General features: G+C 57.3%; 3 protein-coding genes across 22 annotated transcripts in view; 2 read left to right on the top strand and 1 right to left on the bottom strand.

Moving 5' to 3' along the window:
- Positions 1 to 3,594, top strand: part of FTSJ1 (FtsJ RNA methyltransferase homolog 1) — a 6,080-nt gene extending 2,486 nt beyond the window's left edge. For all 3 annotated transcript variants that reach the window (XM_014523901.2, XM_025213704.1, XM_025213703.1), the window contains exons 6-12: positions 138 to 234; positions 659 to 711; positions 823 to 876; positions 1,443 to 1,545; positions 1,894 to 1,977; positions 2,503 to 2,606; positions 3,126 to 3,594. In XM_014523901.2, coding sequence (XP_014379387.2) covers positions 138 to 234; positions 659 to 711; positions 823 to 876; positions 1,443 to 1,545; positions 1,894 to 1,977; positions 2,503 to 2,606; positions 3,126 to 3,365 — 735 coding nt within the window. In that variant the 3' untranslated portion in view covers positions 3,366 to 3,594. The remainder of the gene's footprint in view (positions 1 to 137; positions 235 to 658; positions 712 to 822; positions 877 to 1,442; positions 1,546 to 1,893; positions 1,978 to 2,502; positions 2,607 to 3,125) is intronic.
- Positions 3,595 to 3,755: 161 nt separating this feature from the next.
- The window catches only part of PORCN (porcupine O-acyltransferase), an 18,511-nt gene continuing 8,417 nt past the window's right edge, over positions 3,756 to 13,849 (bottom strand). The window contains exons 2-18 of one of the 10 annotated variants that reach the window (XM_025213691.1): positions 12,611 to 12,693; positions 12,357 to 12,448; positions 11,914 to 12,057; positions 11,150 to 11,348; positions 10,473 to 10,516; positions 10,132 to 10,313; positions 9,098 to 9,228; positions 8,805 to 8,828; positions 8,682 to 8,696; positions 8,477 to 8,602; positions 7,686 to 7,786; positions 7,260 to 7,336; positions 7,089 to 7,152; positions 6,206 to 6,291; positions 5,940 to 6,050; positions 4,602 to 4,689; positions 3,756 to 3,962 (exon numbers count right to left, since the gene is read on the bottom strand). In XM_025213691.1, the coding sequence (XP_025069476.1) occupies positions 3,898 to 3,962; positions 4,602 to 4,689; positions 5,940 to 6,050; positions 6,206 to 6,291; positions 7,089 to 7,152; positions 7,260 to 7,336; positions 7,686 to 7,786; positions 8,477 to 8,602; positions 8,682 to 8,696; positions 8,805 to 8,828; positions 9,098 to 9,228; positions 10,132 to 10,313; positions 10,473 to 10,516; positions 11,150 to 11,348; positions 11,914 to 12,057; positions 12,357 to 12,448; positions 12,611 to 12,693 (1,632 nt within the window). In that variant the 3' untranslated portion in view covers positions 3,756 to 3,897. Of the gene's footprint in view, positions 4,690 to 5,240; positions 5,623 to 5,939; positions 6,051 to 6,205; positions 6,292 to 7,088; positions 7,153 to 7,259; positions 7,337 to 7,680; positions 7,787 to 8,476; positions 8,603 to 8,681; positions 8,697 to 8,804; positions 8,829 to 9,097; positions 9,229 to 10,131; positions 10,314 to 10,472; positions 10,517 to 11,149; positions 11,349 to 11,913; positions 12,058 to 12,356; positions 12,449 to 12,586; positions 12,833 to 13,849 lie in introns of those variants that run through there. The other 9 variants (XM_025213695.1, XM_025213698.1, XM_025213692.1 and 6 more) reach the window with 9 other exon arrangements.
- CDK20 (cyclin dependent kinase 20) overlaps positions 12,862 to 13,849 on the top strand; it is a 7,436-nt gene continuing 6,448 nt past the window's right edge. For all 9 annotated transcript variants that reach the window (XM_014523885.2, XM_025213710.1, XM_025213717.1 and 6 more), the window contains exon 1: positions 12,862 to 12,997. The gene's annotated coding sequence lies outside the window, so the exon portion shown is untranslated. The remainder of the gene's footprint in view (positions 12,998 to 13,849) is intronic.

The following is a 13,849-nucleotide window of genomic DNA, read 5'->3' as shown; positions in this document are numbered from 1 at the left end:
AGGACCCATCCTGCACTCTGCAACCCCCCCTAAAACCCCTCCCCCAGCCTCCTTAGAATCCTGAGATCTCCCAGACCCCTGGATCCCCCCAGTAATTGGACCCAGGATGCTTCCCCCCCCCATGTCCATGTGTCCAGCTGACCCATGTCCAGCAGGCTTCAACAGCAGAGCAAATTGTGGGGCACTTTGCTGGGCGCCCAGCTGATCTGGTTGTCTGCGATGGAGCCCCCGATGGTGAGGTGGGGTGTGGATCAAGGGGATGGGGCTAGACTTTGGGTATGGGGCTGAGGTCAAGAGGGTAGAGCTAGGGCTCTGGAAGCAGGGGAGGGGGTGGGGGCCAAGGCCCTGTGGGAGGGGCTAGGGCTCTAGAATTGAGACTAAGACTGGGGTGCCATAGCCAGGGTTTAGAGGGCAGGGCTAGGTCCCTGGGAAGGATTAGGCATAGGAGAAGGGATAGGACTTTGAGGGTAGGGCCAGGGCTCCAGGGGGGTGTGGTTGGGTTTGAGAGGGTGAGTCCTGGGCTCTGGGCAGGGATAAGGTTGAGGGGGCAGGGCCTGTGCTGGGGGAGGGGCTGACAAGGGGATGGGTGGAGCTGGGATGGGGGTTGGCACTGAGGGACAGGTGAGATAGGGAGACCCTGCCTTTCATGCCCACCCAGTGACCGGTCTGCATGACATCGACGAGTACATCCAAGCCCAGCTATTGCTTGCAGTAAGTCCACTCCCCCCCCTGCCCTCCACAAGCCCCTCCCATTCTCCTCCCACAGCCCCTCTGCACCCCCCCCACATTGACCCCTTTGCCCCTTCTCTTCGTCCACTCCAGGCCCTGAACATCACAACCCATGTCCTGAATAAAGGAGGCACCTTTGTGGCCAAGGTAAGGTTGGGATGTAGCTAGTTCTGGGGTGGAACAGCTGAGTATGACACTGCCTATGAAGGGCTGAGGTGTAACCAGTTCTGGGGTGGAGCCACTGGAAAATGGCTGAGTATAACACTGTATGGGGAGAATAAGCTGTACCCAGCTCTCAGAAGCAGCTTGGGAACAGCTAAATAAATCAGTGCCTATGAAAGGCTGAGATGCTTCTAGCTCTGGGGGTGGTATGGCTGGGGAACAGCTGAGTATAACAGTGCCTCTAAAGGGCTGATGCACCTAGCTGTGGGGTGGAAGGGCTAGGTATAACACTGCTTATAAAGAACTGAGATGTGCCCAGTTCTGGGGTGGAGCAGCAAAGGAATACTGAGTAGAACAGTGTCTTTGGCTGAGATGCACCCAGTTCTGGGGAGGTACAGCTGGGGAATGACTGAGTATAATACCACAGGGGAGGGCCCAGCTCTGGGGTGGAATGGATGCGTGTAACACTGCCTATGAAGGCTGAGATGTGGCCAGCTATGGGTGGGAAGCCACCCACCTTCTGCCTCTCCACCCTGCCTCCCATCCCCCAGATCTTCCGGGGCAAGGACGTGACCCTGCTCTACTCCCAGCTCCGTCTCTTCTTCCCTGATATTGCCTGTGCCAAACCCCGGAGCAGCCGCAATTCCAGCATCGGTGAGCGCAGCCAGCTCTGGGGTGGGTGGCTGGGGGATGGCTGAGTATAACAGTGTATGTGAAAGGCTGAGATGCACCCAGCTCTGGGGTGGGGCAGCTGGAAATGGCTGACTATAACACTGCCCAGAGAGGGATGAGATGTGTCCAGCTCTGGGGGAGAGAGCAGATAGAGAATGACCAAGCATAACACCACATGGAAGGGCTGAGATGCAGCCAGCTCTGGGGTGAAACAGGTGGGGAATAACAATATAAGCTCCATGGGGTGAGCCAGGATACGACCACCTCTGTGGTGGGGCAGCTGGGGAACAGCCAAGTTTTAACACCCTTCTCTCCCCTCCCCTCATGCAGAAGCCTTTGTTGTGTGCCGTGGATATAACCCCCCTGAGGGCTATGTCCCTGACATGGCCAACCCCCTGCTGGACCACAGTTACGGTGAGCCAAAAGGGGTTGGTATCAGGACTTGGGGGCATGTATTGGAGGGGGGCCATTGGGGTGCTGGTTGCTGGATGGGGGGCAGTGGGGGCTGTTAGAGGATTCTTAGATGTACCCAGCTTAGGGGGTGGGGGGATGGCTGTGGAACAGCTGAGTATAACAAGGTTTTTGGGAGGGCTGAGATGCAGCCAGCTGTGGGGTGGAAAGGCCAGGTATAATGCCCCACTAAGGGTGCAGATGCATCCAGCTCTGGGCTAGAATGGCTGAGTATAACACCCCATGGGGAGGTCCAGAATCTGCCCAGCTCTGGGGTGGGGCAGCTGGGGCCTGGCCAAATATAACAAGGCACTGGGAGGGCTGAGATGTACCTGGCTCTTGGGTGGAACAGCTGAGTATGATAGCCACAGTGCAGCCAGCTGTGGTGAAACAGCCAGGTATAACACCTCATGAAAGGGCTGAGATGCACTTAACTCTGGGGTGGGGCACCTGTGGCCCAGCAGAGTACAACAACCTTGCCCATTCTAGACCTGGAACAGAACCAGCTGGAGGGACCTGCCCGCCTCATTGCCCCCTTCCTGGCCTGTGGAGACCTCAGCGCCTTTGATGCTGACCGCACCTACCCCCTGCAGGTGACATGGGCAGGGCCAGGCTGGGTGGGAGGGACCAGAAGTAGACATGTGGGGTTTGGGGACAGAATTTGAATAGAGGGCAGAGTCTAGCGGGGGGTGGGGGGAATGAATCCAAATTTGGGGACATGGCTACAATGGGTGGTGCTATAAATGGGGGCAGGGCTATACTGCTGGAAAGGATGAGAATGGGGAAGGGGCAGGTTGGAGGTGTGGCTGAGATTGGGGTGGGGGTGGGATCAGACTGGGGGGCATGGCTTTAGGGGGCATAGCTCCATTGCTTGGAGGAAGCAGAATGGGGGAAGGGAGTGGAGTAAGAATGGGGTTGCAGCTCTCAAACATGTGTGGATACATTACTGTACTAGGATCCAGAAGCAGTCAGTGTGGCCAACCTGGGCGTGGGGTTATTGAAATAGGCATGGCCAGAGGCTGCTGGGGGTAGGGCGATACAGGTGGGAAGGAGTAGAATGGGTGGGGCCTGGATCCAGTGCCTACCTCACTGGGCCCCTCTCCCCCTCCCAGCTGACGCCAGGGGCTGGGTACCACTACGTGTCCCCACTACAGCCACCCATCTGCCCACCCTACCAGGAAGCCTGTGCCCGACGCCGCACTCAACGACTTGCCCGGCCCCCTGGTGGCCCCCCGGCCACCACTGGCAGTTTCCCCCTTGCAACCCCTGACCCCAGGGGGAGGGCTGGCAGAGGACCTGCGGGGGCTGGCAGTAAGTCCATAGTGGGTGGGGCTGCGTCCCTGGACACCTAGCTTGTGTGTGCCTCCATGTTTACGTTCTGGATACCTAGGTTCCCTGTATGGGTATACAGACACGCATATATATATATATATATATATATATATAGCATGCATGCATGCATGCATGTATATCATAAATGCCTGGATCCTGCCTGTGTGCACATTTTTAACTTGTTCTCTTCTGTGGTAGAAAGAAATAGTCTCTCTGACTCATTGCAATAAAAGATCTATAACAACCTCATCCCCTGAAGTCCTTCATGGGGGCGGGGTGGGCAGGGAGGAAACCTAGGCCTCTAGCTTTCCAGCCCCCACCTCCGATGCAGAAAGCTGAATGTAACGTGTGCTTCATATTATTCTACCACTCCTTAGCATGGTTGCTGGCTCTACATTTAATTAACAATCTTTATTTCTCAGGTAATAAACGCAAGAGGTTTATAAAAAACAAAAACAAAAAAAACAAACCCTTTTGCAGTAGCAAATGCCTTGGCACTGGCACCCTCCTGCGCTCCCACCACTGTGGGGTGGTGGGGCAGTATCTTGGACCCTATGACATCAGAATTGGAGGAGGGTTAATCTGAGGTGACTGTAGAGTGTGGGGTCTTCTTATGCCTAGGACCAGAAAGCATTTAGGAAGAGAGGAGACTTTTCTCTAAGGCCGTGAAGTGCGATACCCCAGCAGGCCCCTAGGAGGCAGCAAGGGGGGCTGGCTTTTGAACTGACCACAGAGTAAAGGATTTTCCATTGCTTTGAGAGACTATCTAGGAAGAATTGGCTGGACCATGGGCTAGTCTCTATGGTAGGCAGGGGTGTTCTAGTCTTACCATAGAGACCCAAGTCCTCCTTGCCCCTAGATAGGACCTGGAAGTAGCCTTTCTAGGAAACAGTTTGTCTATGGTAAGCAGTCAGAGAGGAACATTATAGCTTGAAATGGTTGGTCTAGAAAGCAGAGATAGGCAAGGTTCTTTGTGTAGATGTAATCTCTGCAGAGACTTCATATGCCTGAAGAAGGGGGATTGTACCTGAAAGCATGCAATTAACTTTTTATCCAACTGCTCAGTCTAATAAAAGATATCACATCTACCTGAAGAACCTTAAATGCTTATGTCCTTAAACCAACACAGCTACAACCGAAAACCAAGGGAGCTGGAATAGGCCATTTTGTATGGTAAATGGAACATTTATCCTAGCTGTCATGACCATAGAGACTAGGTCCTCTATGCTCATAGAAAGGACTGGGAAGTGACCTACCCACAAAGTAGAGCCTAGCCTGTGGTCCTATGATAGGCAAACGGAATGGTATTCTATCCCAACCATAGAGACCAGATTCTTCAGGCTCCTAGAGAAAACCAAGAAGTGACCTAATAGCCTGTGGTCTTTTCTTTATGGTAGATAAACAGAGCAATAGTCTGTCCTTATCATAGAGACTGGATCCTCCAGGTCCCTAGGGAAGTCTCTTCTGGGTCCTATCTGGGGGAGGGGAGAAACAGCTCAGGGAGTGGTATTTTACCCCAACTGTGAAGACCCAAGTCCTCCAGGCTTTTGGAAAGAACCTGGAAGCAAGCTAGGCTGTTTCCTTGATAGGTTATGGTCCTTCTCTGTAGTAGCCAGACAGGGAATGGCATTCGATCCCAACCCTAGACACCAAGTCCTCCAAATGTCTAGAGAAGATTAGGAAGTGGCCCATCTAGGAAACCCAGAAGTTATTCTCTATGGCAGGGAACCCTCCCCCAAACTCCCAACCATGAACAACCCATGCCCCTGGCTGCTGGGGGGGCATGGTGGCAGCATCAGCGCAGTGGTGGTGAGTGGGGAGCTCCTGCAGACACCACTGGCGCTGTTGGTGGCAGGGGGGTGGTGAGCACCAACCAGGGGTTGATGACCACCCACAAGTGGCAGCAGCCAGTAGGGATTGCTGACTGCCTGCAGACACTGGCAGTGGCACCTTTTTGTAGGAGGTGCACTGCCACGCTCAGGGGGTGCATGTGTACTCGCATGCACCCCCTATGCATTGCTTCTGCTCCCAACCACTGCAGGCCACCAGTTTCCCACATCTACTTCCCCATAGGGCACCAAGGCCTCCCTGCACCTGGGGCTGTACTCTATGGTCTGGGAGGACCTCCCCCATGGGTGGTCTGATGGTCCTGAAGGGGTGTTGTAGGGCAAGGTCTCAGTTGATGAGGCGGTACAGGACCCAGCAGGCAAAGGTGACCCAGTGGCTGGCCCAGCTTAACTCTGACCACTTGGCGATGGTGTAGGCCATCCCATAACCCTGCAGAAGGAAGGGGAAATGTAGGTATGGCTGGAGCCACCTGCAAGCTCCTCTGGGGACACAGCCTGGGACCAAGGACATTGTTTACAGCTGGAGGCAGTGGAATCTGGCTACCTGCTGCCAGGTACAGCCAAAGGCCTGGAGGACCTGCCTATAGATGGACACCGGCTCCTTGCCTCCGTGTGGGGGTGTCTACCTAGGATACAACCCCCACCACTCCCACAGGGCACAGAGAGAGGGCATCAGGATGTCTGTTCCTGCCTGGGGATGGGGTTATAGGTGGAAGGGCTCCACCCCAGCTGCCAAGCCTTGATTACCTGCTCCTCTATGGCATCATTGGCATCCATATCGAAGAGGCAGCCTAAGTAGGCCAAGTGGAAGACAGCTAGAGCACCAAAGAGCAGGTTCAGTGCCTGTACCCATAGTGCCTGAGGGAGGGGGAAGAGGGGGTTGTTAGGGAAACCAGGAATCTAGACTCCCAGTCCCCGCTCTCCTCCCAAAGAACCCAGGCAGCTGGATACTCTCTCTCTCTCTCTTCCCCCCCCTCCCCCCCAGGGAACTCAAGTGTCCAGGCTCTGCTCACCTTGCGGTGCTGGTGGCTGCAGGCACGGGGGCAGGGCTTGGACAGGATGCAGGCATCAAGGAGGACAGACAGACGCTTCCGTAGGACTGGGGGGGTTGGTGGTGAAAGAGAGAACCCTGTTGTCTGAGTTCCCAGCCCCCCATGACTACTCTCATTCCAGAAAACCCAGGCATTTGGGCTCCCCCAGGTTCAGAGGAAAATCTATGCTTCCCTACCCCTATCAGTATAGACACAGGTTGCAGTGACCCCCTCTGAGCAGCAGTGTGTGGGGGGTGGTTACCTTGCTCTTTTAAGGAGAGTGCCTGCAGCTTTTAAGGGGCAGTGGTACCCTCTGCCTGAAAGCAGGTGCTCCACCTTTTTAAAAGGGACAGTGCCCTCCTCTTAAAGGGGTAGCAGTGCTATACTTAGAAAGGCAGCTGACCTGACCCCCACCTTAAAGGTGCAGGGTTCTCTCCCTCTTACAGAAGCAAGTACCTCTTGAAGTAATAGAATGCCCTGTCCTAAAAAGGTGCAGAGTCCCTCTTAAAGGGACAGATACCTCAAAAGGGGCAAGGCCATCTTGAAATGACCCAAGAACCCTAAACAGGGGCCTATGCTCTCTTAAGGGTGGATTCCCTCTAAGGGGCAAACACCACCTTAAAAGTGGACAGTTCCCCCTCTTAAAGGAACACCCTTTTATGAGATTTAAAAGAGTGGAATTTTTTAAGGACCAACACCCCCTTAAAGGGGCAGATCCTTTTAAGGGCCCCTTCTTAAAGGGGTACAGTCCCCTGAAGGGATGGAATCTTCTCTCAAAGGGGCATATGCCTCTTTCAAATTGGCAAGAATTCCCCTTCTTGAAAGAGCAGAATCCCTGTCCCTCTTAAAGAGACAGTCCTCTCACCATGCTCCACGTAGGTTATGAAGCCCAGGCTGAGCAGAACGGCTGCCAGGTGGAAACTCAGGCCCTGGAAAAATGGGAGGGGGAACATGAAAGAGATTGAGTCAGCAAGGGGTGGGGCTTCCAGCTGCCCTGCCCCCACCTGCAGGCCCCACCCCCCTGGCCAGCACTCACATGAAGGAGGGCGCTAGCTACATAGGTCACCAGGATGGCCGGGAAGGTGCCAAGGGTCAGAGCTGCCTGGAACACATCTGGCAGATAGGGCCAGGGCCGGGGCCAGGGTCACCCCTTGGCTATGTCCCCCTCCCCACAACTCCTGACCCACTACCACCCCCTTCTGCTAGGTGCCCCAGGGCCCCTTCCTCCTTTCCTTCCCACCCCTGCTCCACCCCACACAGCCATGTTCCAATCCCCACCCCCACCCTTATCCCCACCCCCAGCTCCTCCAAGCCCCAATTCACCCCCTCCTCCCAGCTATGCCCCAGTCCTAGTCCCACCCTTTCTCCAAAACCCACAAGCCCTTAACCCCACCTCCTCCTCTCAGACATGCCCCACCCCCATCTCCAAGCCCATTCTAGCCCCTTAGCCCTGCCACCTCACAGGTGTGCAGCCAGCGAGACATAGGCTGGTTCCAGTTTATTACGACTTCAACCATTGAGCGTGGCAGCTCCACCTCCAGCGGGCGCGACACCGTCAGGTCCCTGAGGGGGGGCGGGGTGGACAGGGATGCCCAGATGCCTGGGTTTAGCCCGGCTTGCAGGGGGTGGGGCAGAAAACAGAGGAACCCAGATGCCTGGATTCTTACCCAGCTCCAGGCTCTGTTGGGACAGCAGCCAAGGTGCGTGGGGACTGGGTTACCCAAGTGGAGGGCACAAGCCAAGGGGCAGGGGGGTATAGACTGCCCAGACACTTGAGTTCCCTGGTCAGGAAAATGTCCTGATACTTATGTTGGTCAGAGGATATCTAGACACCTAGGTTTGTTGGGCAGGGGCATGACCTAGACACCTGGGTTCTCAGGTCAGGGGAGTACCTGGACACCTTGATTCCCTTGGTGGAGCTGGAGGGGGCCTGGGTTGGCAGGGGTCCCTTGGATGCCTGGGTTCTCTGGCCACTGGTTGAAATGCCCAAATACCTGGGTTGCTTGGGAGGGGGTCAAGGTGTCTGGACAGCTGGGTTCCCTTACCAGGATTGAAGGGATCTGGGTGGGGAAGATTACTTGGATGTCTAGGTCACCTGGTCAGAAGGATTCCCAGATGCTTAGGTCCCCCCAGAAGGATTGGAGGGGGCATCTCCCTGGTCAGGAGGATGTCAGGGGCTGAGTTGCCTGGAGCCCTGGGTCCCCTGGGGAGGGTGTTGGGGGTTCTCCCAGACACCTGGATCCCACTGCTTACCAGGCCAAGTGGTCCTTGTGCTCAGAAAAGCCAGTGCCAGCGAGGGTGGCTGTGGCCTCAGACAGGAAGGCCACGAAGTAGTTGCTGAAGTGGAAGGACACAGCACTCTCATAGGCTCGCAGCCACCTGGGGTTGGGACAAGGGGTCAGGGGCAGGGCCAGGCCCCACCTACAGGACCTTGGCCCCACCTCTACCCCCTACTCACCTCATAGCCAGGCTCCTGCACAGAGGAAGAAAGGAGACAAATGTCAATCATAGGGAGGGGATCTGGCCTAGAGAGAGCCCCACCCCCTCAGTCTGGGTCCATCCCCAAGCAGGTGAGGATTACCTGGCTTTGTGCTTCTTCCTGCTGCTATCCAGAGGAAAAGCAGAGAGAAAGAGAGAGAAGGGACAGAGGTGCAGCCTAGATGCCTGGGTTCTCTGGGTGGGCAGGATGCAGGCAGGGAGCCCAGATACCTGGGTTCTCTGGAAGGGGAGAGGGATGTGAAGGCTGAGAGCAGGGTGGGCTGGGATCCTGGATGCCTAGGGTCTCTGGGAGGGGAGTGGGGCTGGAGGATGAGAGCATGGGGTGTGGGGGAGTCCAGGCACTAGGTTTCTTTCATTGGGGGGCAGGAGACTCACCTCTTGAGCAGGTGGTAGCCGTAGAGGGGCACGAAGTAGGAGAAGAGATAAGGGGCAATGCAGGTGGAGACCAGGAGGCAGAGGAGGGAAAGGAGGAAGCTCCAGGTCACCTTCCACAGCCAGGCCAGGCTCTGAGGGATGGCAGAAGGGGGCTAGAGGTGAGGGGGGGCTCCAGTTCCCTTCCCCTGCCCCTCTCCCCAGTTCCAGGGAGGCCACAGCACACCCAGCTCTGGGCTGGGACTGAAAGGGGCACAAATAGGGCTAAGATGCACCCAGCTCTGGGCTGTGGCTGCTAGGAATGGCCCAGCATAATGGCACACATAAGGCTGAGATGTAGCCAGCTCTGGGATAAGGTGCTGGGAAACAGCCAAGTATAACAAGGCACAGATGGGGCTGAGATGCACCCCTCTGGGGTGGGATGCAGGGAAACAGCTGAGTATAATGCAGCACTAATAGGGTTGAGATGTGCCCATGTCTGGGGTTCAACAGCCGAATATAACAGGATGGAAGGCAGCTGAGATGCAGCCAGCTTTGGGATGAGGACAGCTGGCAACCAACTAAGTATAACACCCCAGGGTAGGGCCCTGATGCAGCCAGCTCTGGGGAGAAGCAGCTGAATATTACACCCTGCAAGAAGACTGAGATACAGCCAGCTCTGAGTGGGGCAGCTAGGAAATGGCTGTAGGTCATAGAGAGGGCTGAGATGCGCTCAGCTCTGGGGTAGAGCAGCTGGGAAGCTCCTAATATAATGAGGCTCAGATAAGCCTAAGATGCACCCAGCTCTGGGGTGCAACAGCTAATTATAACTCCACACAAGTATGCCAAAGTGCAGCTAGCCCTGGGATGGGGGCCATTGGGAAACAGCCAAGCATAACAGGGTACAGACAAGCCTGAGATGTGCCCAGCTCTAGGGTGGAACAGCTGAGTATAACACCATAAAGGGATACTGAGGTGTGCCCAGCTCTGGGGTGTAGCCAGTAGAGAATGGCTGAGTATAATGCCTCCCTCCCAGTTCCCCCCCCACAGGTCCTCACCAGCCCCGGCCCATCCACGGCACGGGTGTAGCTACGGAAGGGCAGCCAGGGCCCGAAGACCACGGTGCCCACGAAATAGATGTACCCCATGAACTCAAGGGGTGATGGTAGTGCTGGGATCTCTCCGCGGTCCAGGTCGAAGGCCAGAGACACTGCTTTCATAGCCACAATCATCTGTGCCCCTGGGGCGGAACAGGGGGGAAAAGAGGAGTGGGACCCAGGCATCCAAGGCAGCCACGCCCAGCTCTGAGTTAACTTGCCAGAGAACCCAGGCATCCGGCTCCCAGCCCCGCTGCTCTCACCCCGCAACCCCTACTCCCCGCCCAGAGGGGTCCTCTCACCTCTCATCTTGTGCCAGGTGACAGTGTCCACCATGTGCATCTCACTGGGGGAGGCAGGGAAATTGTCAGAGAGGGGAGTGACTTGCTTGGAAACCAACCCCATACCCACACCCCCACAGCTCAACCCAGCTCCCCTAGACCCCACCCCATCTCCAATCTATCCCCACCCCTCTACCTCAGGCCCTACCCCCATAGCTCCACCCTTTCCATCAGGCCCCACCCCCATGCCTCTATCCTTATATACAGCCCCGCCCATCTCCTTCAGCCCTGCCTCTCCCCAGATCCCAGCCCCATACTTTAACCTCTCTATATAGCCCCACCCATTCTCCAGGCATCACCCTTCCCTCTCAGTCCCTGGCCCCAGACCCTACCCCACACCCCCAGCTCTTTAGATATCTCCATCCCCTCCCCAGGCCCCACCTCTCCCTTAGTCCCAGCCCCCATAGCTTCACTTCTTTCTATAGCTCCACCCTCACCCTATAGCCCCCACCTCTTTATATAGCCCTGCCCCAATCCCCCTCAGGCCCATCCCCCACAGCTCCAGCTCTCAATAGCTATTTTGCAAAGTCTATGTTGCCCCACCCCCTCCAAAGACCCCCAACCCATACCACCATCTCTCTATAGCCCCATCCGCTCTGCCCCAGGCCCCACCTCCATACTCCCCCCAAATCACTGACCCCAGCAGCAGGTAGACGAGGGTGGCGGTGGCCAGGCAGGGGCCATGGCAGGGACGGGGGCCCCGCCGGGCCAGGGCCAGCACCAGGTAGCAGAGCAGGCTCAGAAGCACCAGCCACACCACATGCAACCCAAAGAAGCCCTGGAGCGCCACAAAACCGCTGGCTGCTGCCCCTGCATGCTTCCATCCCCGCCCCACCGCTGCAGGGGGAGGGACACAGCATGTCAGAGACCCAGGCATCGGAGTGTCTTGCAACACACACCCCCTCCCCCACTTGGAGATCTGGGTGTCTGGGAGTGTGGCAACACCCCTTCAAAATAGGGATTCAAGTGTCTGACCCAGGTGTCCAGGTACCCAGCTCCCTGAGAATCCAGGCATCTCAGCTCCCTGAGAACCTACCCACGGAATGCAGGCATAAGGGCTTTCAGCACCCTGAGAGCCCAAGTATCCAGGCCCCAACCTGAAAAGCCAGGCATCTGGGCGCCTCCCTCCCTGCATCTGGAGAACCCATGTGTCCTGGCCACACTGACCCCACAGCCAGACATCTGGGCTTCCAGGTGGCCTTGAGAACCCAGGCATCCAGGCTCTCAGCTCTCCCAAGAACCCAGGCACATAGCCACCACCACCCTACATCTGGTGAACCCAGGCATCTCAGCACCTACCCCCCCCCCCCCCCCCCCCACCGACCCCCCAAACCCCACCCCCAGCCCCCAAGAACCAAGGAGTCCAAGTCCTCAGCATCCCCTCCCAGAACTTCACACTCACGGAGGTGCCAGAGGAGGCGAGAGGCAGCACAGAGTAGGACGAGTCCCCCCAGCTGCTCCAGCCCCTGCCAGACTGTGGGCATCAGGCAGCCCCCCACCAGCTGCCCAAAGAACTCCTGGGCAGAGCCGGGCCCCTCCATCGCCCCTGTGGGGGACAGGGGGTGGAGTCAGGGGCGGGGCTTTGGCCTGGTCCTGCCCCCCAGGGATACAGTAGACCCCAGCTCCCCCGCCCTGCTATGGCTCTCTGCAGCACAAGGAGGGAATACCAAGCCAGTGGGCGGCGGCTTCATGATAGCCACGCTCCCAAGTAGCGGGGTGGAGCCCGGCTCCGTGCATTGCACGAGGGCAAAGAGATAACAGGCCAGGAGGCGGGGCCTCACCCTGGCCACGCCCCGAAATCCCTGGCCCCGCCCCCAATGAAGGGACAGAGTCTAGCTCCGGTACCTGGCTGCAGCCCCCTGCAGGTTCGGGGGCGGGACTTCCCTAACCGCGCCCCCGATGGGTGGGGCCTGGTTCCCCGGCCTGGCCACAATCTCCTGCAGAAGGAGGCAGAGGCATTAGCCCAGGGGGCGGAGCTTCCCGGGAAGGGGGGTTATAGGAGCCCAAGGCGGGGGTAGGAAACCCTCCCTCCAGCTTTCCCTCCCACATTGGCTACAGACGTCCGAAGTCCCCACCCCGTTCCTGAAGGGCCCGCGCACCTCTGGCCCGGCCACGCCGCCTGGCCGCTTCTCCGTGGCTGTCCCAGGTCCGAGGGAGAGGTCGGAGGAAGGGGGTCTGTCTCCTTTAAATTTGGGCAGGGAAGGAGGGGAGGAATAAAAGAAAAGAAGCCAATGGGAAGTGAGAACGGAACGCAGCCAATCAGGAGCCTGGACGGGGATGATGGACGTCAAGGGCAGCCAGTGGGGGAAAACGGTATGGAGGGGGGTTTTAGCGCTCGGATGCCTGGGTTCTCCAGGCCCCTCGGCGGAAGTGAGGTTGGAACCCCAGACGTCACGGCTCCTAGACTCGCCCCTCCTCCTCCAGAGAACCCAGGGGTCTGGGGTGCCCCAAGTCATGTGACGGGGCCTGCCGCGGCTTCCGGAAGGGTGAGCTGCTAGGGGAGGTTGGTTGCTAGGGAGCGGCTTGTGCTGGTAGGCAGGAGCGCCAGTTACAGTGGGGCGAGGGCGCAAGCCATTGTGGGAAAAGACGGGGTAAGGAGGGGGACCCTTCGTATCCCACAATGGTCCGCTCGAGGGTTGGGGTGGGAGAGGTGGCAGAAGCAGGGCATTGTGGGAAGGGACAGAGCTTAGCGAGATCTCCAGTATCCCACAATGCCGTGCTTCTTTGCCGTCATTGCAGAGGACCCAGAGGTTAGAGGGGTTTGCAAAGCATTATGGGATACTGGAGAGGGATGGGCGATTCCCCCTTCCTACAGTGCTATGCAACTTTAACCCCACCCCCTGTGCTTGCTGTCCAGTATTCCATAATGCCCCGCACGGGCTTGGAAGTGAGGAGGGGAAGGTGGAGCAGTGCATTGTGGGAAGGGAAAAGCACCACCCTGCCCAGTATTCCACAATGGACTGTGTCAGGGTTTGGGACTAAGGTTCAGCCTGTTTGTGGGAGATGAGAGCAATGCATTGTGAGAAGGGAGCTGACAAGGTGCCCCCCCAGTACCCCATGATGCCTTGCAGACCCCCTGGAATTCTGAGTCCTCTCAAAGTTGGGGTAAAGAAGTAGGGCACTGTGGGAAGAGAAAGGACAAGGCCTACCCCCAAGTATCCCACAATGCCTTGCAGACCCCTTCAACTTCTGAATCTTCTGGACTTGGGACAAGAAATCAGGGGGATGCTGGGGGTTCTCCTGTATCCTAGCATGCTATGGGGGGGCAGGGCATTGTGGAATACTGGGCAGGCCCTGCACTATCCCACAATATTGATTCTGTCCTTACTCTTCCCCCC

The sequence above is a fragment of the Alligator sinensis genome, unplaced genomic scaffold, assembly GCF_000455745.1.
Source record: "Alligator sinensis unplaced genomic scaffold, ASM45574v1 scaffold137_1, whole genome shotgun sequence".
Lineage (NCBI taxonomy): Eukaryota > Metazoa > Chordata > Crocodylia > Alligatoridae > Alligator > Alligator sinensis.
The sequence above is the reverse complement of the archived record's forward strand: the minus strand, read 5'-3'. Positions and strand labels throughout refer to the sequence as shown.